General features: G+C 42.6%; 1 protein-coding gene across 5 annotated transcripts in view; it reads right to left on the bottom strand.

The window, feature by feature from the left end:
• The window catches only part of LOC139570558 (ataxin-2-like protein), a 57,121-nt gene extending 34,711 nt beyond the window's left edge, over positions 1-22,410 (bottom strand). For 3 of the 5 annotated variants that reach the window (XM_071392518.1, XM_071392523.1, XM_071392522.1), the window contains exons 1-2: positions 22,049-22,410; positions 21,529-21,655 (exon numbers count right to left, since the gene is read on the bottom strand). In XM_071392518.1, coding sequence (XP_071248619.1) covers positions 21,529-21,641 — 113 coding nt within the window. In that variant the 5' untranslated portion in view covers positions 21,642-21,655; positions 22,049-22,410. The remainder of the gene's footprint in view (positions 1-21,528; positions 21,656-22,048) is intronic. The other 2 variants (XM_071392519.1, XM_071392521.1) reach the window with 2 other exon arrangements.
• Between the last annotated feature and the right edge of the window lie 2,650 nt (positions 22,411-25,060).

The raw sequence follows: 25,060 nt of genomic DNA, 5'->3' as shown, positions 1-25,060 counted from the left end.
TACAATATGGTTTCAGGAAGAAAATATTTTAGTAAAGAACAGCTAGCATGTGCTTGTCATAGGAAGCTCTTATTGCCATTAAGTGTTTCTATACATGACTTTTGAATGTTGTAAAGCACTAGTGAATCTACTGAATACAAATGTGACGCTTACGAACTGTGCATTACTGCATAGGTTGTGAACTTGTTTTAGATATACTTTGAGACAAACAGTTTTAGATATACTTTGAGACAAAATTAAATTCATTCAGCCAGCCACCCCTTGTGGTGGTTTAGCAAAAACACTTTTGCATACTTCTTATCCACTGCCACAGATATACACATCTTTAACTCGTACCTAAGGAAGTAAACTGAACAAGTGTGTATTGTATTGATATTAAGTGCCTTCAGAAAGTATTCTCACCCTTCAACTTTTTCCACAGTTTGTTGTGTCACTGGCCTAAACGCACACAATACCCCATAATGTCAAAGCGGAATTATGTTTTTAGAATTTTTTACAAATTATAGTAGTAGTGTCTTGAGTCAACAAGTATTCAACTCCTTTCTTATAGCAAGCCTAAATAAATTTGGGAGTAGAAATGTTTAACAGGTTACATAAGTTCCATGGATTTTTGAATGACTACATCTTCTCTGTACCCCACATATACAATTAATCTTTAAGGTCCCTCAGTCGAGCAATGAAAACACAGATTCAACCATAAAGACCAGGGAGGCTTTCCAATGAATCGCAAAGAAGAGCACCTATTGGTAGATTGGTACAATTGTTAAAAAAGCACACATTGAATAAATAAAAAAAGCTGACATTGAATATCCCTTTGAGCATGGTGAAGTTAATTACACTTTGGATGGTGTATCAATATACCTAGTCACTACAAAGATACAGGCATCCCTCAACTCCTTCTTATTCATCACAAAACCATTTGATGTTGCCAATTTTTTTAACGATTACTTTAATATGATGCCAACAACGAAGTGAGCCATCATATTTATGCATAAAAAAACGAATAATGAAAGAAAAGAATTGCAAGTTTGAATTTTGTAAAGTTAATCTGGGAGAAGTGGATTTTTTTTTGTAATCGATCAATAAATGACAAATCTCCTGGCATTGACAACTTAGATAGAAAGCTACTGAGGATGGTAGCTGACTCTAAAGATATGACAGATAGGAGTGGCCATAATCTGAGTCTAGAGGAAAGTGTTTGTCATCAGGCCTGGCGGGAAGCCGAAGTAATTCCGCTACCCAAGAGAGGTAAAGCGGCCTTTACTGGTTCTAACACCAGACCTACAGTTGAAGTCGGAAGTTTACATACACCTTAGCCAAATACATTTAAACTGAGTTTCACAATTCCTGACATTTAATCCTAGTAAAAATTCCCTGTTTTAGGTCAGTTAGGATCACCACTTTATTTTAAGAATGTGAAATGTCAGAATAATAGGAGAGAGAATGATTTATTTCAGATTTTATGTCTTTCATCACATTCCCAGTGGGTCAGAAATTTACATACACTAAATTAGTATTTGGTAGCATTGCCTTTAAATTGTTAACTTGGGTCAAACGTTTCAGGTAGACTTCCACATGTTTCCCACAATAAATGGAGTGAATTTTGGCCCATTCCTCCTGACAGAGCTGGTGTAACTGAGTCAGGTTTGTAGGCCTCCTTGCTCGCACACGCTTTTTCAGTTCTGCCCACAAGTTTTCTATAGGATTGAGGTCAAGGCTTTGTGATGGCCACTCCAATACCTTGACTTTGTTGTCCTTAAGCCATTTTCCCACAACTTTAGAAGTATTCTTGGGGTCATTGTCCATTTGGAAGACCCATTTGTGACCAAGCTTGAACTTCCTGACTGATGTCTTGAGATGTTGCTTCAATATACCCACAATTTTCCATCCTCATGACGCCATCTATTTTGTGAAGTGCACCAGTCCCTCCTGCAGCAAAGCACCCCCACAACATGATGCTGCCACCGCCGTGCTTCACGGTTGGGATGGTGTTCTTCGGCTTGCAAGCCTCCCCCTTTTCCTCCAAACATAACAATGGTCATTATGGCCAAACAGTTCTATTTTTGTTTCATCAGACCAGAGGACTTCTCCAAAAAGTACGATCTTTGTCCCATGTGCAGTTGCAAACCGTAGTCTGGCTTTTTTATGGCAGTTTTGGAGCAGTGGCTTCTTCCTTGTGAGTGGCCTTTCACGTTATGTCGATATAGGACTCATTTTACTGTGGATATAGATACTTTTGTACCTGTTTCCTCCAGCATCTTCACAAAGTCCTTTGCTGTTGTTCTGGGATTGATTTGCACTTTCTTCACAAAGGTACGTTCATCTCTAGGAGCCAGAACGCGTCTCCTTCCTGAGCGGTATGACACCTGCGTGGTCCCATGGTGTTTATACTTGCGTACTATTGTTTGAACAGATGAACGTAGTACCTTCAGGCAATTGGAAATTGCTCCCAAGGATGAACCAGACTTGTGGAGGCCTACAATTTTTTCTGAGGTCTTGGCTGATTTCTTTTGATTTTCTCATGATGTCAAGCAAAGAGGCACTGAGTTTGAAGGTAGGCCTTGAAATACATCCACAGCTACACCTTCAATTGACTCAAATGATGTCAATTAGCCCATCAGAAGCTTCTAAAGCCATGACATCATTTTCTGGAATGTTCCAAGCTGTTTAAAGGCACAGTCAACTTAGTGTATATAAACTTCTGACCCACTGGAATTGTGATAGAGTGAATTATAAGTGAGATAATCTGTCTGTAAACAATTGTTGGAAAAATTACTTGTGTCATGCACAAAGTAGATGTCCTAACCGACTTGCCAAAACTATAGTTTGTTAACAAGAAATTTGTGGAGTGGTTGAAAAACAAGTTTTAATGACTCCAACCTAAGTGTATGTAAACTTCTGACTTCAACTGTACATTTTATTGTAAAGATATCTTCCCAGTGCTTCTACATCCACACATAGGCTATAGCCTACTCTATTTAATTAAAACCAGACGCGCACCGGACCGGCTTGTATTTTTACTTTGTCATTATGGGGTATTGTGTGTAGATTGACGAGGAAAAAAACAATTTAATCCATTTTAGAATAAGGCTGTAACGTAACAAAATGTGGGAAAAGTCAAGGGGTCGTTCTGAACGCACTGTATGCTGTCTCGATGGTGGTTATACACGGCTACTATACAAAGCCTACTAATGATAACGACATGACTTATTATAATGATCATAATAATAATTGTAATAACAACAAGGAGATCAAGAAAAAGGAGGGTATAGGAGCGGGAGCTGAGTGCACAAGTGTGAGAAACAGCTGTCGTTAGATTACAAAATAATTGTTCTTCCTGTTTGGAACAGTGTAAACACTAAATACAGAATAAATAATACCAGTCTGTTCTAAAAAATATATATATAATAATTGTAAAGCCTTTATTACAGCATAGCAAAGATTAAAAAGAGCCAAATCTGTGATATTGCTTTATCCAACATTTTGTCGTTGCATGAGGCTTGGCGCTCACGGAATCAGTCGGCTATTAAACAGGGAACAGAAGCAAGATCCGTCTCATTTCTGTAGATATACAGTACCAGTCAAAAGTTTGCACACACCTACTCATTCAAGGGTTTCTTTATTTTTACTATTTTCTACATTGTAGAAAAATAGTGAAGACATCGAAACTATAAAATTACACATATGGAATCACGTAGTAACCAAAAAAAGTGTCTAACAAATCAAAATAGATGTTATATTTGAGATTCTTCAAAGTAGCCGCCCTTTGCCTTGATGACAGCTTTACACACTATTGGCATTCTCTCAACCAGCTTCATGAGGTAGTCACCATTTCAATTAACAGGTGTGCCTTGTTATTTTGGGGAATTTCTTTTCGTCTTAATGCGTTTGAGCCAATCAGTTGTGTTGTGACAAGATAGGGGTGGTATACAGAAGATAGCCCTACTTGGTAAAAGACCAAGTCCATATTATGGCAAGAACAGCTCAAATAAGCAAAGATAAATTACAGTCCAATATTACTTTAAGAAGGTCAGTCAATCCTGAAAATGTCAAGTACTTTGAAAGTTTCTTCAAGTGCAGTCGCAAAAACCATCAAGCGCTATGATTAAACTGGCTCTCATGAGGACCGCCACAGGAAAGGAAGACCCAGAGTTACCTCTGCTACGGAGGATAAATTCATTAGACTTAACTGCACCTCAGATAACTGCACCTCAAATCAAATAAATACTTCACAGAGTTCAAGTAACAGACATCAAAAGTTCAGAGAAGACTGCGTGAGTCAGGCCTTCATGGTCGAATTGCTGCAAAGAAACCACTACTAAAGGACACCAATAAGAAGAGACTTGCTTGGGCCAAGTAATACGAGCAATGGACATTAGACCGGTGGAAATCTGTCCTTTGGTCTGATGAGTCCAAATTTGAGATATTTGATTCCAACCGCCGTGTCTTTGTGAGATGCAGAGTAGGTGAACGGATGATTTCTGCATGTGTGGTTCCCACCATGAAGCATGGAGGAAGAGGTGTGATGGTGCTTTCCTGGTGAGACTGTCAGTGATTTATTTAGAATTCAAGGCATACTTAACCAGCATGGCTGCCACAGCATTCTGCAGCGATCCGCCATCCCATCTGGTTTGCGCTTAGTGGGACTATCATTTGTTTTTGAACAGGACAATGACCCAAAACACACCTCCAGGCTGTGTAAGGGTTATTTGACTAAGGAGAGTGATGGAGTGCTGCATCAGATGACCTGGCCTCCACAATCACCTAACCTTAAGGCAATTGAGATGGTTTGGGATGAGTTGGACCGCAGAGTGAAGGAAAAGCAGACAACAAGTGCTCTGCATATGTGGGAACTCCTTCAAGATTGTTGGAAAAGCATTCCTCATAAACCTGGATGAGAATGCCAAGAGTGTGCAAAGCTGTCATCAAGGCAAACGATGGCTACTTTAAAGAATCTCAAATATATTTTAATTTCTTTAAACACTTTTTTGCTTACTACATGATTCCATATGTGTTATTTCATAGTGTTGATGTCTTCACTATTATTCTACAATGTAGAAAATAGTAAAAATAAAGAAAAAAGCCTTGAATGAGTAGGTGTGTCCAAACGTTTGACTGGTACTGTGTACAAATGATTTATAAAGCCAGGCACATTTAACAGATACAATATTGATTATAGACCTAATTACGTTGGGATTTTCTCTCTCCTCAATTTTCTTAGACAATCAGGCTAAACCTTATTCCCACGAGACCAGTATTACTAGAAAATGTTGGTTATGTAATTATCACCCCAGAATATCCGTTATTCCAGAGGACGATTCGGACGGGATTAGTTTTTTCCAAACTGCCTCCTGTAATTCTCAGCAGATAGAGATAATTATGAGATGGCCGTGTTGGAGAGGGAAAATAAATGAAGATAAGTGGCTACAAACTACAGTCGTGGCCAAAAGTTTTCAGAATGACACAAATATTAATTTCCACAAAGTTTGCTGCTTCAGTGTCTTTAGATATTGTCAGATGTTACTATGGAATACTGAAGTATAATTACAAGCATTTCATAAGTGTCAAAGACTTTTATTGACAATTACATGAAGTTGATGCAAAGAGTCAATATTTGCAGTGTTGACCTTTCTTTTTTAAGACCTCTGCAATCCGCCCTGGCATGCTGTCAATTAACTTCTGGGCCACATCCTGACTGATGGCAGCCCATTCTTGCATAATCAATGCTTGGAGTTTGTCAGAATTTGTGGGGTTTTGTTTGTCCACCCGCCTCTTGCGGATTGAGCGCAAGTTCTCAATGGGATTGAGGTCTGTGGAGGTTCATGGCCATTGACTCAAAATATAGATATTTTGTTCCCCGAGCCACTTATTTATCACTTTTGCCTTATGACAAGGTGCTCCATCATGCTGGAAAAGGCATTGTTCGTCACCAAACTGTTCCTGGATGGTTGGGAGAAGTTGCTCTCGGAGGATGTGTTGGTACCATTCTTTATTCATGGCTGTGTTCTTAGGCAAAATTGTGAGTGAGCCCACTCCCTTGGCTGAGAAGCAACCCCACACATGAATGGTCTCAGGATGCTTTACTGTTGGCATGACACAGGACTGATGGTAGCGCTCACCTTGTCTTCTCCGGACAAGCTTTTTTCCGGATGCCCCAAACAATCGGAAAGGGGATTCATCAGAGAAAATGACTTTACCCCAGTCCTCAGCAGTACAATCCCTGTACCTTTTGCAGAATATCAGTCTGTCCCTGATGTTTTTCCTGGAGAGAAGTGGCTTCTTTGCTGCCCTTCTTGACACCAGGCCATCCTCCAAAAGTCTTCGCCTCACTGTGCGTGCAGATGCACTCACACCTGCCTGCTGCCATTTCTGAGCAAGCTCTGTATTGGTGGTGCCCCGATCCCGCAGCTGAATCAACTTTAGGAGACTTACTGGCGCTTGCTGGACTTTCTTGGGCGCCCTGAAGCCTTCTTCACAACAATTGAACCACTCTCCTTGAAGTTCTTGATGATCCGATAAATGGTTGATTTAGGTGCAATCTTACTGGCAGCAATATCCTTGCCTGTGAAGCCCTTTTTGTGCAAAGCAATGATGACGGCATGTGTTTCCTTGCAGGTAACCATGGTTGACAGAGGAAGAACAATGATTCCAAGCACCACCCTCCTTTTGAAGCTTCCAGTCTGGAATTCAGACTCAATCAGCATGACAGAGTGATCTCCAGCCTTGTCCCCGTCAACACTCACACCTGTGTTAACGAGAGAATCACTGACATGATGTCAGCTGGTCCTTTTGTGGCAGGGCTGAAATGCAGTGGAAATGTTTTTTGGGGATTCAGTTCATTTGCATGGCAAAGAGGGACTTTGCAATTCATCTGATCACTATTTCATAACATTCTGGAGTATATGCAAATTGCCATCATACAAACTGAGGCAGCAGACTTTGTGAAAATGTATATTTGTATCATTCTCAAAACTTTTGGCCATGACTGTACAGTAGAAAAGCTAAAGTATGCCATGAAGGCTTTCTTTGAGAAAAGGAGTGTAAGAGGTTACGTTTTTTTCTCGGCATGAAGATATTTCAACAAGTCTAGGCAATAACTGGGCTTCACTGATAACTCAAGCTTGATTGCCAAGTTTCTAAACTATAGCAAACCATCTTTGAATAGAGGAAGTGTGATCATAATCATTAGGATATTTTAGCAAGACGTCCTAAACGTTTAGGTCAGTTGTATGCTGCTTTGCGATCTATTAAAAGCAAGGTTTACATTAAATAGGCGCAATATTTTTTTACTGATGCATTTGGCAATATTCAACTCATATGCACAAAACATATGAACAAAAGCATTCACTGTGAAAGTTGATATACCTAGGCCATTCATATATAGGCTATGTGCAGCACTTCAATGTATCAAATCAGTTATTGTTTTCTTGCTCAAACCGTGAGCAACACCTGTCAAACTCAGATATTACTCTCAAAACACAGGGATGTCGATTCACACGGGACTAATATTAAATCAGAGGACTTTGGAGTTCGCCCACAAAAAAGTGGGTTATTCTGCCTAGAACTGTTACTCTCCTGCCATGTACAAATTACTGACATTGCAGATTCGGACGGGATTAAAATGACAGACGTGGCGTTTTGCGCTTGAGCACATAATTACATTACCCGACCACCCCCAATAAAAATAATCCCGTCCTAATAGGGTTTAAAGCAAGAGCTGTTGCTCGTCTCTACTGCATCCGCCTCATTGTTCTCAATCCCAATATGCTGTTTAATTTTGCTAGTATGCACATAGCAACATATGAAAAGGCTCCAATTCTACGGCGCACAGAAGATTGTCCGCGGTTCTCCACCTGGTTACACTTGTGATCATATCCCCCGCGCATCCCTCAAAAGTGGAGGTGTTGCTACCATTTGTGAAAGCAAATGTTTATATATATATTTTTTTTAAACTGCTATTTTGTCTTTAGTCATGAAATCTATGCAGCCTACCCAATCACTTTTTATACCTACTATTTACAGGCCTCCTGGGCCATATACAGTGTTCCTCACTGAGTTCAATGAATTCTATCGGATCTTGTAGTCATGGCAGATAATTCAAATTTTTTGTGACTTCAATATTCAGGGAGAAGTCCACAGACCCACTCCAAAAGGCTTTCGGAACCATCATCGACTCCACTCTCCCAATCAACACATGTGACTTTGTTGTTGTTGTTTAGGATAGTTATCATTATTTTAGTTGCGGAAACCTAGTCCCACTCAACATGCCTCAGATACCTCTTTTGTCCCACCTCCCACACATGCAGTGACCTCACCCAGCATAACTAGTGCGTCCAGAGATGCAACCTCTTATCGTCACTCAATGCCTAGGTTTACCTCCACTGTACCCGCACCCTACAATACCCGTCTGTACATTATGCCCTGAATCTATCCTACCACACCCAGAAATCTGCTCCTTTTATTCTCACACTAAACAACCAGTTTTGATAGCCTTTAGCCGTACCCTCATCCTACTCCTCCTCTGTTCCTCGGGTGATGTGGAGGTTAACCCAGGCCCTGCTTGTCCCCAGGCGCTCAAATGTTTTGACTTCTGTAACCGTAAAAGCCTTAGTTTCATGCATGTTAACATCAGAAGCCTCCTCCCTAAGTTTGTTTTACTCACTGCTATAGCACACTCCGCCAACCCTGATGTCCTTGCCGTGTCTGAATCCTGGCTTAGGAAGGCCACCAAAAATTCTGACATTTCCATCCCCAACTACAACATTTTCCGTCAAGATAGAACTGCCAAAGGGGGAGGAGTTGTAATCTACTGCAGAGATAGCATGCAAAGTTCTGTCATTCTTTCCAGGTCTATGCCCAAACAGTTCGAGCTTCTAATTTTAAAAATGAATCTCTCCAGAAATAAGTCTCTCACTGTTGCCGCCTGTTATAGACACCCCTCAGCTCCCAGCTGAGCCCTGGACACCATATGTGAATTGATTGCCCCCCATCTATCTTCAGAGTTCGTTCTGATAGGTGACCTAAACTGGGATATGCTTAACACACCGGCAGCCCTACAATCTAAGCTAGATGCCCTCAATCTCACACAAATTCTCAAGGAACCCACCAGGTACAACCCTAAATCCGTAAACATGGGCACCCTCATAGATTTTATCCTGACCAACTTGCCCTCCAAATATACCTCTGCTGTTTTCAAATCAGGATCTCAGCGATCACTGCCTCACTGCCTGTATCCGCTATGGGTCCGCGGTCAATCGACCACCCGTCATCACTGTCAAACGCTCCCTAAAACACTTCTGCGAGCAGGCCTTTCTAATCAACCTGGCCCGGGTATCCGGGAAGGATATTGACCTCATCCCGTCAGTAGAGGATGCCTGGTCGTTCTTTAAAAGTAATTTCCTCACCATCTTAAATAAGCATGCCACTTTCAGAAAATGTAGAACTAAGAACAGATACAGCCCTTGGTTCACTCCAGACCTGACTGCCCTCGACCAGCACAAAAACATCCTGTAGTGGACTGCACTAGCATCGAATAGTCCTCGCGATATGCAACTTTTCAGGGAAGTCAGGTACCAATACACGCAGTTAGTTAGGAAAGCAAAGGCTAGCTTTTTCAAAACAAACGTTTGCATCCTGTAGCTCTAACTCCAAAAAGTTTTGGGACACTAAAGTCCATGGAGAATAAGAGCACCTCCTCCCAGCTGCACTGAGGCTAGGAAACACTGTCACCACAATAAATCCACGACAATCGAGAATTTCAATAAGCATTTCTCTACGGCTGGCCATGCTTTCCTCCTGGCTACCCCAACCCCGGCCAACAGCTCCACATCCCCCACAGATACTTGCCCAAGCCTCCCCAGCTTCTTCACCCAAATCCAGATAGCAGATGTTCTGAAAGAGATGCAAAACCTGGACTCGTACAAATCAGCTGGGCTAGACAATCTGGACCCTCTCTTTCTGAAATTATCCGCCGCCATTGTTGCAACCCCTATTACCAGTCAGTTCAACCTCTTTTGAATCGCCCGAGATCCCCAAAGATTGGATAGCTGCCACGGTCATCCCCCTCTTCAAAGGGGGGAGACACTCTGGACCCAAACTGTTACAGACCTATATCCATCCAAGTCTTCGAAAGCCAAGTTAACAAACAGATCACTGACCATTCTGAATCCCATCATTCCTTCTCCGCGGTGCAATCCGGTTTCCGAGCTGGTCACCTCAGCCATGCTCAAGGTACTAAACGATAACATAACCACCATCGACAAAAGACAGTACTGTGCAGCCATCTTCATCGTCCTGGCCAAGGCTTTCGACTCTGTCAATCACCGTATTCCTATCGGCAAACTCAACAGCCTTGGTTTCTGAAATGACTGCCTCGCCTGGTTCACCAACTACTTCTCAGAGTTCAATGTGTCAGATCGGAGGGCCTGTTGTCCGGACCTCTGGCAGTCTATGGGGGTACCAGAGGGTTCAATTCTCTGGCCGACTCTTTTCTCTGTATATATCAACGATGTCGCTCTTGCTGCGGGTGATTCCCTGATCCACCTCTACGCAGACGACACCATTCTATATACATCTGGCCCTTCTTTGGACACTGTGTTAACAAACCTCCAAACAAGCTTCAATGCCATTCAACGCTCCTTCCGTGGCCTCCAACTGCTCTTAAACGCTAGTAAAACTAAATGCATGCTTTTCAACTGATCGCTGCCCGCACCCGCCCGCCCGACTAGCATCACTACTCTGGACAGTTGACTTAGAATATGTGGACAACTACAAACACCTAGGTGTCTGGCTAGACTGTAAACTCTCCTTCCATACTTCTCCTTCCGATAGAATCGGCTTCCTGTTTTGCAACAAAGCATCCTTCACTCACGCTGCCAAACATACCCTCGTAAAACTGACTATCCTACCGATCCTCGACGATGTAATTTACAAAATAGCCTCCAACACTCTACTCAGCAAACAGGATGCAGTCTATCACTGTGCCATCCGTTTTGTCACCAAAGCCCAATATACCACCCACCACTGCGACATGTATGCTCTTGTCGGCTGGCCCTCGCTACATATTAGTCGCCAGACCCACTGGCTCCAGGTCATCTATAAGTCTTTGCTAGGTAAAGCTCCGCCTTATCTCAGCTCACTGGTCACCATAACAACACCCACCCGTAGCACGCGCTCCAGCAGGTATATCTCACTGGTCATCCCCAAAGCCAACACCTCCGCCATTGCAGTCTTTCCTTCCAGTTCTCTGCTGCCAAATGACTGGAACGAATTGCAAAAATCGCTGACGTTGGAGACTTATCTCCCTCACTAACTTTAAGCATCAGCTATCTGAGCAGCTTACCGATCGCTGCAGCTGTACACAGCCAATCTGTAAATAGCCCATCCAATCTACCTACCTCATCCCCATATTGTTTTTATTTACTTTTTTGCACACCAGTATTTCTACTTGCACATCATCATCTGCACATCTATCACTCCAGTGTTGATTTGCTAAATTGTAATTACTTTGCTACTGTGGCCTATTTATTGCCTTACCTCCTTACGCCATTTGCACACACTGTATATAGACTTTTTTCTATTGTGTTATTGACTGTAGGTTTGTTTATTCCATGTGTAACTCTGTGTTGATTGTGTCGCACTGCTTTGCTTTATCTTGGCCAGGTCGCAGTTGTAAATGAGAACTTGTTCTCAACTGGCCTACCTAGTTAAATAAAGGTGAAATTAAAAAGATATTGCCACAATCATACCATGGATCTAGTTTTGTCCCGTGGAATAGATAAATGTTTTCCCTCATAATTCTGGATCGTCGGACCACGTTATTACGTTTGCAATCACAACAAATAATGTGCTTAGACCCCAACCCATGATTATCAAAAGCCGCATTATAAATTCTCAAACAACCCAAAGATTCCTCAATGCCCTTCCAGACTCCCTCCACCTACCAAAGGACGTGGGAGTACAAAAATCAGTTAACCACCTAACCGAGGACCTAAACCTTGCGTATTACCCTAGATGCAGTTGCACCGCAAAAAATATTTAAAAAGTAATTGCCTCTAAACCTTCCAGCTGTCTACTGGATCCTATTCCAAGATGCAGAATATCTAAGCAAACAGCTGGAGGCAGGGCTTTCTCCTATAAAGCTACATTTTTATTGAATCCATGATCCATGTGATCCATGTGAGAGTTGGAGACTTGGTCTCGACCTTTAAGTCTTTACTGAAGACTCATCTCTTCAGTAGGTCCTATGACTGAGTGTAGTCTGGCCCAGGGGTGCGAAGGCGAACGGCAAGGCACTGTAGTGACAAACCACCCTTGTTGTCTCTGCCTGGCCGGCTTTCCTGTCTTCACTGGGATTCTCTGCCTCTGACCATATTACCTGGGCTGAGTCACTGGCTTGCTCGCGCTCTTCCATCCTTCCTGTCCTTGGACTCGTGCGGTGGGGAGATCTTTGTGAGCGATATTCAGCCTTGTCTCTGGGTAATAAGTTAGTGGCCCATTGATTTCCCTTTGGTGGTGTTGGGGCTGTGCTTTGCCAAAGTGGGTGGGGTCATATCCTGCCTGGTTGTCCCTGTCTGGGGGTAACATTGGAAGGGGCCACAGTGTCCCTGACCCCCACCCCATCTCAGTCTCCTGTATCTATGCTGCAATAGTCTATGTGCCGGGGGGGCTAGGGTCAGTCTTATATCTGGTGTAATTCTCTTGTCTTATCTGGTGTCCTGTGTGATCTTAGATATGCTCCCTCTAAATCTCCCATCTCTCTGTCCCCTCCTGGAGGACCTGAGCCCTAAGACCATGCCTCGGGACTACCTTGCCTGACGACTCCTGGCTGTCCACGTCCCTAGTCCACCTGTTCGTGCTGCTGATCCAGTTTCTGCTGTTCTACCTGCAGCTATGGAAGTTTGACCCCCTTGGACATGCTGTCTCGACCTCTAAATGCTCAGCTATGAAAAGCCAGCTGCCAGTAACTCTTGAGGTGCTGACCTCTTGCGCCCTTTACAACCACTGTGATTATTATTTGACTCTGCTGGTCTTCTATGAATGGTTAAACATCTTGAAGAACGATCTGGCCTTAATGGCCATGTACTCTTAGAATCTCCACCCGGCCCAGTCAGAAGAGGACTTCCCACCCCTCAGAGCCTGGTTCATCCCTCTAGGTTTCTCCCTAGGGAGTTTTTCCTAGTCCCTTGCATCGCTTGCGCTCTGAGGTTTTAGGCTAGGTTTCTGTATTAGCACTTAGTGACAACTGCTGTTGTAAAAAGGGCTCTATAAATAAATTTGATTGAATAGTCGTGCAGGTCGACCACTTATAAAAGGGTCAATCTGGGATTCAAACAAAAATAAAGCGTACTCCTCGCCACTTCATTTGGTAAACGGCTGAGAAATGGGGCAGAAGAAACGTAACCACTCTCAAATACATAGAAGCAAGGACTCTCACATATGGAGGCAATGACGGACCATCCATGAGATCAAAATAATTAAAAAAAAGTTAAGCTATACAATGTTTGTAGACCATGCAATTGTAAACAAACACTGTATAGCTTACTCTCATGGATGGAGTACGTAATGGAGTAAAACAAAACTTACTTTGGGTTCTGATGGGGTAAGACATTCTTTTTTACACTATTAAAATGCTCTGAATTTAAGAAATTGTACCCTCTGTCATCTTTAACTATCAGGAAGCCTGAAAGAACAGGCCGAGTGGGCAGGGATCTTATATTCATGAGCTCACCTTGACTAACAGCTCTTTGATACACCCTTGTGTTCATTGCCAGGTAACAAGGTAAACAATTGGCCACATGTCATTACGAGCCTAAATAGTATGCCTCAACCCATCTTCTCTGCAAAATGCTCACATGGTCAACAGAGCTGATCATGGACTGTTGGATATCAGACCAACAGCAGCAATACACAATTGCATCTCCATTGATTTGTAACTAATTACAGAATACAGTTCACTGATAAGCTTCTTCACAAGAATGAGTAAAGCCTGGGTCATCTTACAGGATTAGACATAAGGGAATGTACATGAAAACAGCATACAATAAGTGTACTGGACATTTTATTGGTGCCTCTACATTAGCATTATAAATGACAATATGTTCAGAATTGTATATATATTGATCAGATATTTATTTGATCATTTACAATAGGTCAGAATAGCAGAAATATTGATCAACATGAACACTCATGAGAAAAAATGGTTAGACATTTGACATAAAAAAAATGTTTTTGCCATAAGCCTAATATTGGGACCCGGCCTTTAAAGTTTGCCGGTACCATTGATTCATAACACTCATTGCCCATCCAAATGCTTTAAAAAAATATGAAGCAACTAAATGTGATATCAAACCAAGTGAAAGTGAATTACTTAGGCTTTTGGAATCTCAACAAACTACAGAGATTGATGGGGAGGGGGACCCATGTACCCTGCTTCAATCAAGCAGGATTCAGATTCCGAGTGTTTAAGTAACGTGTCGTGACTACCATTAATGTGATGACTGCTATTTATCAAATAATTACCTACTCCGTTTAATTATTACTCGATTAAATTGTAATCATGTAACAATTAACTCATTAGGAACTTAGTCACTCTTTAAAACAACTTTTCCCGTGGTGCCCCATCTCCCGACTTAAACTCTAAAGATACATAGATCTCTTACATCAATACAGTCAATTATTACCTGTCTCATTCTGAACGTCACAAATATCTTAATCCGCAACAAACCTAGCCTGAGTGATGAATCAGCAATTCACAAATAGTTAGTAAATAAATAAGCCTAACTAAATAATCACACAGAAATACATAAACACACAAGGTATAGGTTATCGATTACGAACATAAAATGAAAAGTCCCAAGTGAACTAACCCGATATGACGGCTTGTTACACAATGGAAGGGGGGGATAAAGAGCGGGGAGAGAAAGAGAGTGGACTTAACGTACATACACTTGGAAACTACGCTCACCGTAAATATAAATATTTAGCACCCTAACAACCACTCATTCGGGTTAGAAGTGCAACATATATTTACACGTAGATGTCTTTCTCTGTAGTCTCTCTGTTGAAACCACTATCCGTTTATGGCGAGTAGTTCGATGCAAGTCTCTAGTTGTCCACCAGAGGTCAATGTCCTTAGTTGTAGGCATCGGTCTTGGAGTGTTCGTTAGAATGGATAGTCAAAGGTGCACAGTGGGATCTGCAATTCCCCCTGTCCGTTAGAGTAGATACCTCCGAGGTATCAATGATGGTGAGAGAGATTTGTCCTTCCCTCTCGTCTTGGTCAACTGTCCTAGACTACTTTACATACCAGCTGCAGACTTGGAATGTTTTGGTCTAGTCTTCAACGTCTTCACTCGTCAAGAGTTTGAAGGTCTTACCATTTTCTGGTCTTGTAGTTTTAACCATTTCATGACATCCGGCTTACACCGTACACCTGCTTGGTCTACTGTACATTTTGTTACAAGTCCTTTTAAGCACTCTGGCCAGAAAGGCGGTTCCATCATGTTGACACGAACTCTGAGCTCACATGGAAGTGGCTACTGATTGGCACAAGTTTTACAAGAAAAACTATTCTCATTTAGAAGGATAAAATCACATTGCTATATTTATTCATACAAGTTGTACAACATTTACATGTAAATCTGATATACACATTGTGAAAGCTCTTAGTTACAATGTTTCCATTATAACTTATTTCTGATAAGTTTAATGACATCACAAAATAGACAAATTTTCCATATTCCATCTGTCATATTTCCCAACATTTGGATATTGAAATATATTGTCCCAATGTTCATTGTTTGAAGTTTTCGCAAAGTCTCTCTGTTGTACTCAGACATTCCATTCTCAATACTGCAGAGCCAAATGGAGAGTTTCTGCCAGGTATTTACGATCCGGTTGTTAAGTCAACTCCCCCAGGAGAGAGCGAGAGAGTTTGGCTGTCTGTCAGCCATTGGCCTAGCTGATGGGTCCTTTTGATCCTCACCAAGGAGTTTAGGTTTAGTTTATTAATTCGAACATTTAAAAAAAACAAGCACACATCAAACTTAAAAGCCATACATGCACATGAATAAAATCAGAGGATAACACACAATAAAGTCTGGGACTTATTTCCATTGTGGGAGAGAGAGATGGTTTACATGGGATGACACATGTACAGGGTTGCATGTGTGATTGCAGGGTACATTGAAAATCTTAGGCTTCAAGCTCCAACATGCAAGTCTAAGTGGAATAAAATGAATATGGTAATAAAAACAATAGAAATAGCACAACATACAAAACTATGGCAGTGTTGAATAAATAAAATGTCCATTGGGATGAAGGCAGAGTAAAGACTTGAGGGGGTGGGGGGCAACGATCTTAGGAGGAGCAACATAACCATTGAGGGGGTGTGGGGATCAAGTGAAATAAATAAAATACAAAAATAAAGTAATACACATCGTCACAACTGCAACAGTGATGAATGTCATTGGGGTGGGTGCAGAGTAAAATGCCATAGGGGGCAGCAGGAGAGAGAATGTCCATAGGGGAGAAGCAGGTAAAGTAAGTGACCGTTGAGGGTGAATGTCCATAGGGTGTGTATCAGCGGGGAGGGTGGAGTGGTAGCTGACCAGTGATGGCCAATAGTTTATACCATCAGACTGCAGAATGGCCAGCCTTAATTTGCCATGATGCTACTGTACTGCCCGCGTCAGAGTGATTGAAGCAGGGAGACAAGGGCATGGCTTGGGTGGCTGGGGTTCCTGATGATCTTCTTGGCCTTCCTGCGACACCTGGTGTTGTAGGTGTCCTGTAGGGCAATGGTGCGTTCGGATGCACATACAGTTGAAGTTGGAAGTTTACGTACTCTTAGGTTGGAGTCATTAAAACTTGTTTTTCAACTACTCCACATATTTCTTGTTAACCAACTCTAGTTTTGGATAGTCATTTTTCCAACAATTGTTTACAGACAGATTATCTCACTTATAATTCACTGTATCACAATTCCAGTGGGTCAGAAGGTTACATACACTAAGTTGACTGTGCCTTTAAACAGCTTGGAACATTCCAGAAAATTATGTCATGGCTTTAGAAGCTTCTGATAGGCTAATTGACATCATTTGAGTCAATTGGAGGTGTACCTGTGGATGTATTTCAAGGCCTACCTTCAAACTCAGTGCCTCTTTGCTTGACATCATGGGAAAATCAAAAGAAATCAGCCAAGAACTCAGAAAACAAATTGTAGACCTCCACAAGTCTGGTTCATCCTTGGGAGCAATTTCCAAACGCCTGAAGGTACCACGTTCATCTGTACAAACAATAGTACACAAGTATAAACACCATGGGACCACACAGCCGTTATACCGCTCAGGAAGGAGACGCGTTCATACTTTGGTGCGAAACGTGCAAATCAATCTCAGAACAACAGCAAAGGACCTTGTGAAGATGCTGGAGGAAACAGGTACAACAGTATCTATATCCAAAGTAAAACAAGTCCTATATCGACATAACCTGAAAGACCGCTCAGCAAGGAAGAAGCCACTGCTCCAAAACTGCCATAAAAGGCCAGACTACGGTTTGCAACTGCACATGGGGACAAAGATCGTACTTTTTGGAGAAATGTCCTCTGGTCTGATGAAACAAAAATGGAACTGTTTGGCCATAATGACCATCGTTATGTTTGGAGGAAAAAGGGGGATGCTTGAAAGCTGAAGAACACCATCCCAACCGTAAAGCACGGGGGTGTCAGCATCATGTTGTGGAGGTGCTTTGATGTAGGAGGGACTGGTGCACGTCACAAAACAGATGGCATCATGAGGCAGGAAAATTTGGTGGATATATTGAAGCAACATCAAGACATGAGTCAGGAAGTTAAAGCTTGGTCGCAAATGGGTCTTCCAAATGGACAATGACCCCAAGCATACTTCCAAAGTTGTGGCGAAATGGCATAAGGACAACAAAGTCAAGGTATTAGAGTGACCATCACAAAGCCCTGACCTCAATCCTATAGAACATTTCTGGGCAGAACTGAAAAAGCATGTGCGAGCAAGGAGGCCTACAAACCTGACTCGGTTACACCAGCTCTGTCAGGAGGAATGGGCCAAAATTCACCCCACTTATTGTGGGAAGCTTGTGGAAGGCTACCTGAAACAGTTGACCCAAGTTAAACAATTTAAAGGCAATGCTACCAAATACTAATTGAGTTTGTAAACTTCTGACCCACTGGGAATGCGATGAAATAAATAAAAGCTAAAATAATTTTATTTTTATTTTTTATAATAATAATAATAAAATCACTACTATTATTCAGAAATGTAACATTCTTAAAATAAAGTGGTGATCCTAACTGACCTAAGACAGGGAATTTTTACTTGGATTAAACGTCAGGAATTGTGAAAAACTGAGTTTTAATGTATTTGGCTAAGGTGTATGTAAACCTCCTTCTTCAACTGTATCACCCTCTGAAGAGCCTTGCGATCCGTGGAGGTAGAGTTATTTACCATCTCCACAGCAGCCCCGTTGATGAAGATGGGGGCATGACCAGCCTGGGTCCTCCTGAAGTCCACAATCAGCTCCTTTATTTTGCTACCGTTAAGGGATAGGTTGTTTACCTGGCACCACGCCTTTAGAGTGCCCACCTCCTCCCTGTAGGCGTCATTTTTGGCAACCAAGCCTACTACTGTTGTTTCATCAGCGAACTTGACGATGGAGTTGTAACTGTGTGAGTCTACGCAGATGTGGGTATACAGGGAATACAGGATGGGACTGAGGACGCACCCTTGTTGGGCCCCCATGTTGAGAACCAGTGTCGAGGAGGTAATGTTGCCTACCTTCACCACCATGGGGCGGGCCTTCGGGAAGTCCAGGATCCAGTTGCATAGGGAGGAATTCAGACCCAGGGCCGTGAGCTTTCTAATGAGCTTATCGGGCACTGTGGTATAGAAGGCCGAGCTGTAGTCGATAATAGTAGACATCTTGAAGCAGGTGGGTATTGAAGTGGGAGACAAATCCAGCTATGGCCTCCTACTTGTCAGGCCTCACACTGGGCAGACAGGGGTCCTGGGATGGACAGCTCGCACAGCTTCCCCACATTTGGCGCTGGATCAAGGGTGGCCTCGTTGAAGAGGAGATCCAGGAGCCTGTCTATGTTGCTTTGGGAAATCTGATTTTGTATGACAGCCTTCCTGCTGCGGATGGAGCTGGAAAGAGGAGCTGGAAAGTGACATATTAACAGCATCCGTATTAGCTTCCTGGTAAGACCCATCAAACGTTCTCCCGAATTGATGAAGCAACTTTGCGCTAAATGTACACTGCACACACGACTGTAATTCAGTGCAGCCTGTCCACCCAAAATGAAAAGCAGACTGCTGGTGGATTTCTTCAGAAAATAGTGTAACGTTAAATTTACACTCTGGCATCCAGTCACAGCACAGTGTGCTTTCGCCGGCATGCTGGTAAGTAGCTTGCTAGCTAACAGTCACACCACTGATGAAAGGTTACCAGTATCTTTGTAAACAAAGCCAAAGCAAGGTGTAGGCACACGTGATGACGGTTTAAAAATAAAGATTCACCCATTTTGAATGTTATATTGTTTTTGTGCATCTCTGAGTGATGTTCTTTCGATTACCTGGGTCATTTCATGTTGCCATGTGTATTTGAGCTATTTCCGTTCAAGCAGGCATACATTTGGCCAGCATGACGTCGCATTGCGATAAAGCCGCTCTCACTACGCTGAAAGTTAATAGGAATACGACTTTTAGATTGCGAAAACATCTATCATACATGTCAGATTTCAATGCTGGCCTATGTCATAACGCAGGAGGTTGTCTTCTCTTGAATAAGCCATTGATCATATTTTTCGAGAAATGTGAAATTTAAAAGAGGGTTTAACAGATTTCCACAACGATTTTCACGTCGCTTCCAACTTTATTATAACGACAACAGGAAACATTTGTTGACAAAAATATTGTTCTTTACATATTAGAGTTACGTAAAACTAAATTATAGGAATGAGTGGTTTTCGGTGGAATTTTCCTTCAAGGCGGTACATACTTACATTAGTAAAGATGATAACACGCTACCATTGGTGTACATTTAAAATGGTAATGGTGGTAATGCCTACCTCCTGATTCCAAGTGTTTGACATGGGGGAGGGGACCAGAAACTTAATCAAAGTACCAGCTACAGTCATTGTTCATACTTAGGTAACCCTTATTTCAACTGGTTTTATCCAAGTATCATCCAATTTGACAGAATACATGATTTCCACTGTTCAGGACCTTTAATATACAGCTATTGCAGGGTTCTCCCCAAAGACTGTAAGAGGGGCACTGCACCACCTTGTGGACTAGCTGCGCCACTATGTAAAAACATAAATACAATTGTTTTTATTTGTCACCATTTAAGGCCAAGCACCACACCCTAACACTGTATATATTTTTTGCTGTAGATTGCAGGAAATGGCAGTTACAGGTGTTCAAAAATGCCAAATTCTGTGACTTACAGTACCATCTCACAGTAAGTCAGATTTGTTTTTTGGGGGGAGTGGCAGGAACAGGCTTCCATACTTCAAGAAACAATAGCTATCCTGTATAAAAATGTGATGTACCAACACTAGATTGCTCCTTTAATGGATTTAATTGAATTAATGAATTAAATCTGATGTCAAACAGAAGTCAATTAACATGCACCAACTCACATCAACAAAACTGGAACAATAACTCCCTCTGTGATTGACTAAAGGCTATACATAAGGTTATCCTTGGAAGTTGAGGCGGGCCTGATGCAAAGTACACATTGGATTCAGGTGATACAGATCGCCTAAACGTATCTCACAATAACAACTCACTATGTCACAACTCCATCTGCGGACCGCGGTTACTACATGCCGTGCCCACTACTTGTCACTACATCCAGCGCCCACTGCCATTGAGGCTGCTAGCTAGCTACTTCCCTCTAAGTAATGTTAACAGAAAGCAGTGTTCGGCAGGCAGGGGCAAAAGACACTGGGAGAATCTCAATTTCATACTCTTTGTGTCTCTCCTCACCTTCTCAAAACTCATTGAAGGTGGTCAGGGAGGAGGGACCTCTGGCTTTCTCATCCAATCGGTTTTGAGAAAGAAGCAAGGATAAAGGACAGAGGATGCGAGGAGTAGGCAATTGAGAGTCTCCCATAGTGCACCGGTGTCCCCTAGCTAGCTAGCAGCCTCCTTTGGTCGGGTTTTCAGTGGGTGACATCCAACGTAATTGGTACATTGCCGCCACCTACTGTGCTGGAGTGTGGACCAGAGACAGCGCTAGCAGCACAGTGGGTGTGGCATAGTGGGCGTGGCATGTAGTAACCTCTTGTCTACTGATAGATGACATATTTTCTTGGTGCCGTGAAATAGCTTCCATAAGTACTACAATCACGCACAATATATTTTCACAGGCCCATCAACAAAATCCCATTTCCCACCACAACAAGCTACACATGCTTTGACCGGTAGGCCTTGAAGCCATGATTAAAATCACCAGCCTTTCCTATCTGGACATCCTAATTTCACTCACCTCCCAACCTGTGCTCTGTTGTTGATCCCACTGGCTGTGGAAGACATACTGACAGGGCCCGGAGTCCAGTTGGAGGTTTTTCGCCCACCGGAACTGGGCTGTTGTTTCAACATGGCCAAGCAGCAAGCTTTCACAAAATCAAGTTACAAAACTAAATATTATTCGAGCAAATAATTGGAGACAATTTGATACACCTACAACGGGAAGTTACTTTTTCGTAGCAGGTTAGGAGAACTCAAGCAGCATGTTTGGAGAATTAACGTTGAATGTTAGTATACTTAACTAGATCGGTTAATGTTAGGAAAAAGGGTTAGCGAAAATGCTCTCCTAACCTGCTACCTATGGTCACTTCCGGTCGTAGCTGTATCTCAGTTGAGTGTTTTTAGGGAGTCCCAAATAATTCGTTTAGCCTGTATTAATCTCAATGACTGAGAACTACCATGCTAACTAACGCTAATAGTAATTGGCATCGCAAACTGGAAAGCTACATACAGTAAGGCGGCCCGACATTAAAATATACCTTGGTTTCTGATTGTATTCCCTGGCGGGCTACTTTGTTGCTAAACAGAGAATAAGTCGATACAAAATAGCAATGTTTTCACACCAGATCGTGGTTGAGGATTCTACTGATCCAAGCTAGCTACGTTAGCTAGCTGGCAGTCTCTTGGACATTCGCTTGGTAGCTTCCCTGTCTGGATTACTTGCTTCTTTAGGTCAATTTGACGTATTCTTCTTGAAGGTTAAACCTTAGAATCTCAGTTGTGATGCTAGTATACTGGTCATAAGCTTTTTAAATTGTATTTTCTTCAGGTTTCGGGATGAAAAGCCGCAGTCGCTCACCACCTCTCGATGTAAGCTTCACTCGATCAGAGCGCTGTTGAGTGGTCGTCACAAACCAATAATAAATCAATTGTTCCGGGTCAGGGATTTTTGGAATCCTTCAGAATAAGAGTCCCATCGTGTGTAATAATTGGGTTGAAAATGACGCACAATTATCGATGTATTTTCTACTAGTTATCGAGTAAAAGTATTTCTATAAGATACGTTTTTTTTGTTCAAGCCAAAACGGTCAACAATCTGTTTTGTGTGTGTACTCCTATCATTTATTGCACTTACACACGTTTCTGTGTTGCAGTGAAAGGGGTGTCCATTATACTCAGGAACACTTCTAGCTTCTAAATCCAGAGTTAATATACAGAGGAGCGTAACTACTCATTTTAAGGCCCTCAGCTTTTCATTTATACCTATCAGCCTAAATCCAATCGTTTTCTCATATTGGGCATATACACTGCTCAAAAAAATAAAGGGAACACTAAAATAACACATCCTAGATCTGAATGAATGAAATATTCTTATTAAATACTTTTTTCTTTACATAGTTGAATGTGCTGACAAAAAAATCACACAAAAATGATCAATGGAAATCAAATGTATCAACCCATGGAGGTCTGGATTTGGAGTCACACTCAAAATTAAAGTGGAAAACCACACTACAGGCTGATCCAACTTTGATGTATTGTCCTTAAAACAAGTCAAAATGAGGCTCAGTAGTGTGTGTGGCCTCCACATGCCTGTATGACCTCCCTACAACGCCTGGGCATGCTCCTGATGAGGTGGCGGATGGTCTCCTGAGGGATCTCCTCCCAGACCTGGACTAAAGCATCCGCCAACTCCTGTACAGTCTGTGGTGCAACGTGGCGTTGGTGGATGGAGCGAGACATGATGTGCTCAATTGGATTCAGGTCTGGGGAATGGGCGGGCCAGTCCATAGCATCAATGCCTTCCTCTTGCAGGAACTGCTGACACACTCCAGCCACATGATGTCTAGCATTGTCTTGCATTAGGAGGAACCCAGGGCCAACCGCACCAGCATATGGTCTCACAAGGGGTCTGAGGATCTCATCTCGGTACCTAATGGCAGTCAGGCTACCTCTGGCGAGCACATGGAGGGCTGTGCGGCCCCCCAAAGAAATGCCACCCCACACCATGACTGACCCACCGCCAAACCGGTCATGCTGGAGGATGTTGCAGGCAGCAGAACGTTCTCCACGGCGTCTCCAGACTCTGTCACGTCTGTCACATGTGCTCATGTGCTCAGTGTGAACCTGCTTTCATCTGTGAAGAGCACAGGGCGCCAGTGGCGAATTTGCCAATCTTTGTTATCTCTGGCAAATGCCAAACGTCCTGCACGGTGTTGGGCTGTAAGCACAACCCCCACCTGTGGACGTCGGGCCCTCATACCACCCTCATGGAGTCTGTTTCTGACCGTTTGAGCAGACACATGCACATTTGTGGCCTGCTGGAGGTCATTTTGCAGGGCTCTGGCAGTGCTCCACCTGCTCCTCCTTGCACAAAGGCAGAGGTAGCGGTCCTGCTGCTGGGTTGTTGCCCTCCTACGGCCTCCTCCATGTCTCCTGATGTACTGGCCTGTCTCCTGGTAGCGCCTCCCTGCTCTGGACACTACGCTGACAGACACAGCAAACCTTCTTGCCACAGCTCGCATTGATGTGCCATCCTGGATGAGCTGCACTACCTGAGCCACTTGTGTGGGTTGTAGACTCCGTCTCATGCTACCACTAGAGTGAAAGCACCGCCAGCATTCAAAAGTGACCAAAACATCAGCCAGGAAGCATAGGAACTGAGAAGTGGTCTGTGGTCACCACCTGCAGAACCACTCCTTTATTGGGGGTGTCTTGCTAATTGCCTATAATTTCCACCTTTTGTCTATTCCATTTGCACAACAGCATGTGAAATTTACTGTCAATCAGTGTTGCTTCCTAAGTGGACAGTTTGATTTCACAGAAGTGTGATTGACTTGGAGTTACATTGTGTTGTTTAAGTGTTCCCTTTATTTTTTTGAGCAGTGTATATTGCACCTTACACAATTTTCTGTATCTCGTGTCGCAGTAAAAGTTTGGTCCATTCTACTCAGGAGGGCCTCTAGTATCCAAATCCAGAGTTTACATCAAGAGGAGCTGCAAAATGAGCAGCGATATTCCTCTGGGTGTAAACTGTGGACATGGAAACTAGAAGTGCTCCTGAGTAGAATGGACTCCGCTTTTACTGAGACACAAAGTACCAAAAATGTGGTCTTTGTGGTTGAATCTGTGTTTGAAATTCACTGTTCGACTGAGAGACCTTACAGATGTGTGTGTCGGGGGTACAGAGATGAGGTAATCATAAAAAAAATCATGTTAAACAGTCCATACAACTTATTTAGACTTGCCATAACAAATGGGTTGAATACTTATTGACTCAAGATATTTCAGCTTTTCATTTATAATTCATTTAAAAAAATGTCTAAAACCATAATTCCACTTTGACATTATGGGGTATTGTTTGTACGCCAGTGACACAAAATCTCAATTTAATCAATTTTCAATTCAGGCTGTAACACAACAATATGTGCAAAAAGTCAAGGGGTGTGAATACTTTCTGAAGACACTGTAGTATGTCCAGTGGCAATTTTAACATGTAAATCTTCGTGGGGCAAACTCAACATTTTCAGGGGGTTGCATGCCAGCAAAGCCAC

This window comes from Salvelinus alpinus, chromosome 3 (assembly GCF_045679555.1).
Source record: "Salvelinus alpinus chromosome 3, SLU_Salpinus.1, whole genome shotgun sequence".
Taxonomy (NCBI): domain Eukaryota; kingdom Metazoa; phylum Chordata; class Actinopteri; order Salmoniformes; family Salmonidae; genus Salvelinus; species Salvelinus alpinus.
This window is presented reverse-complemented; position numbering and strand designations above follow the sequence as displayed.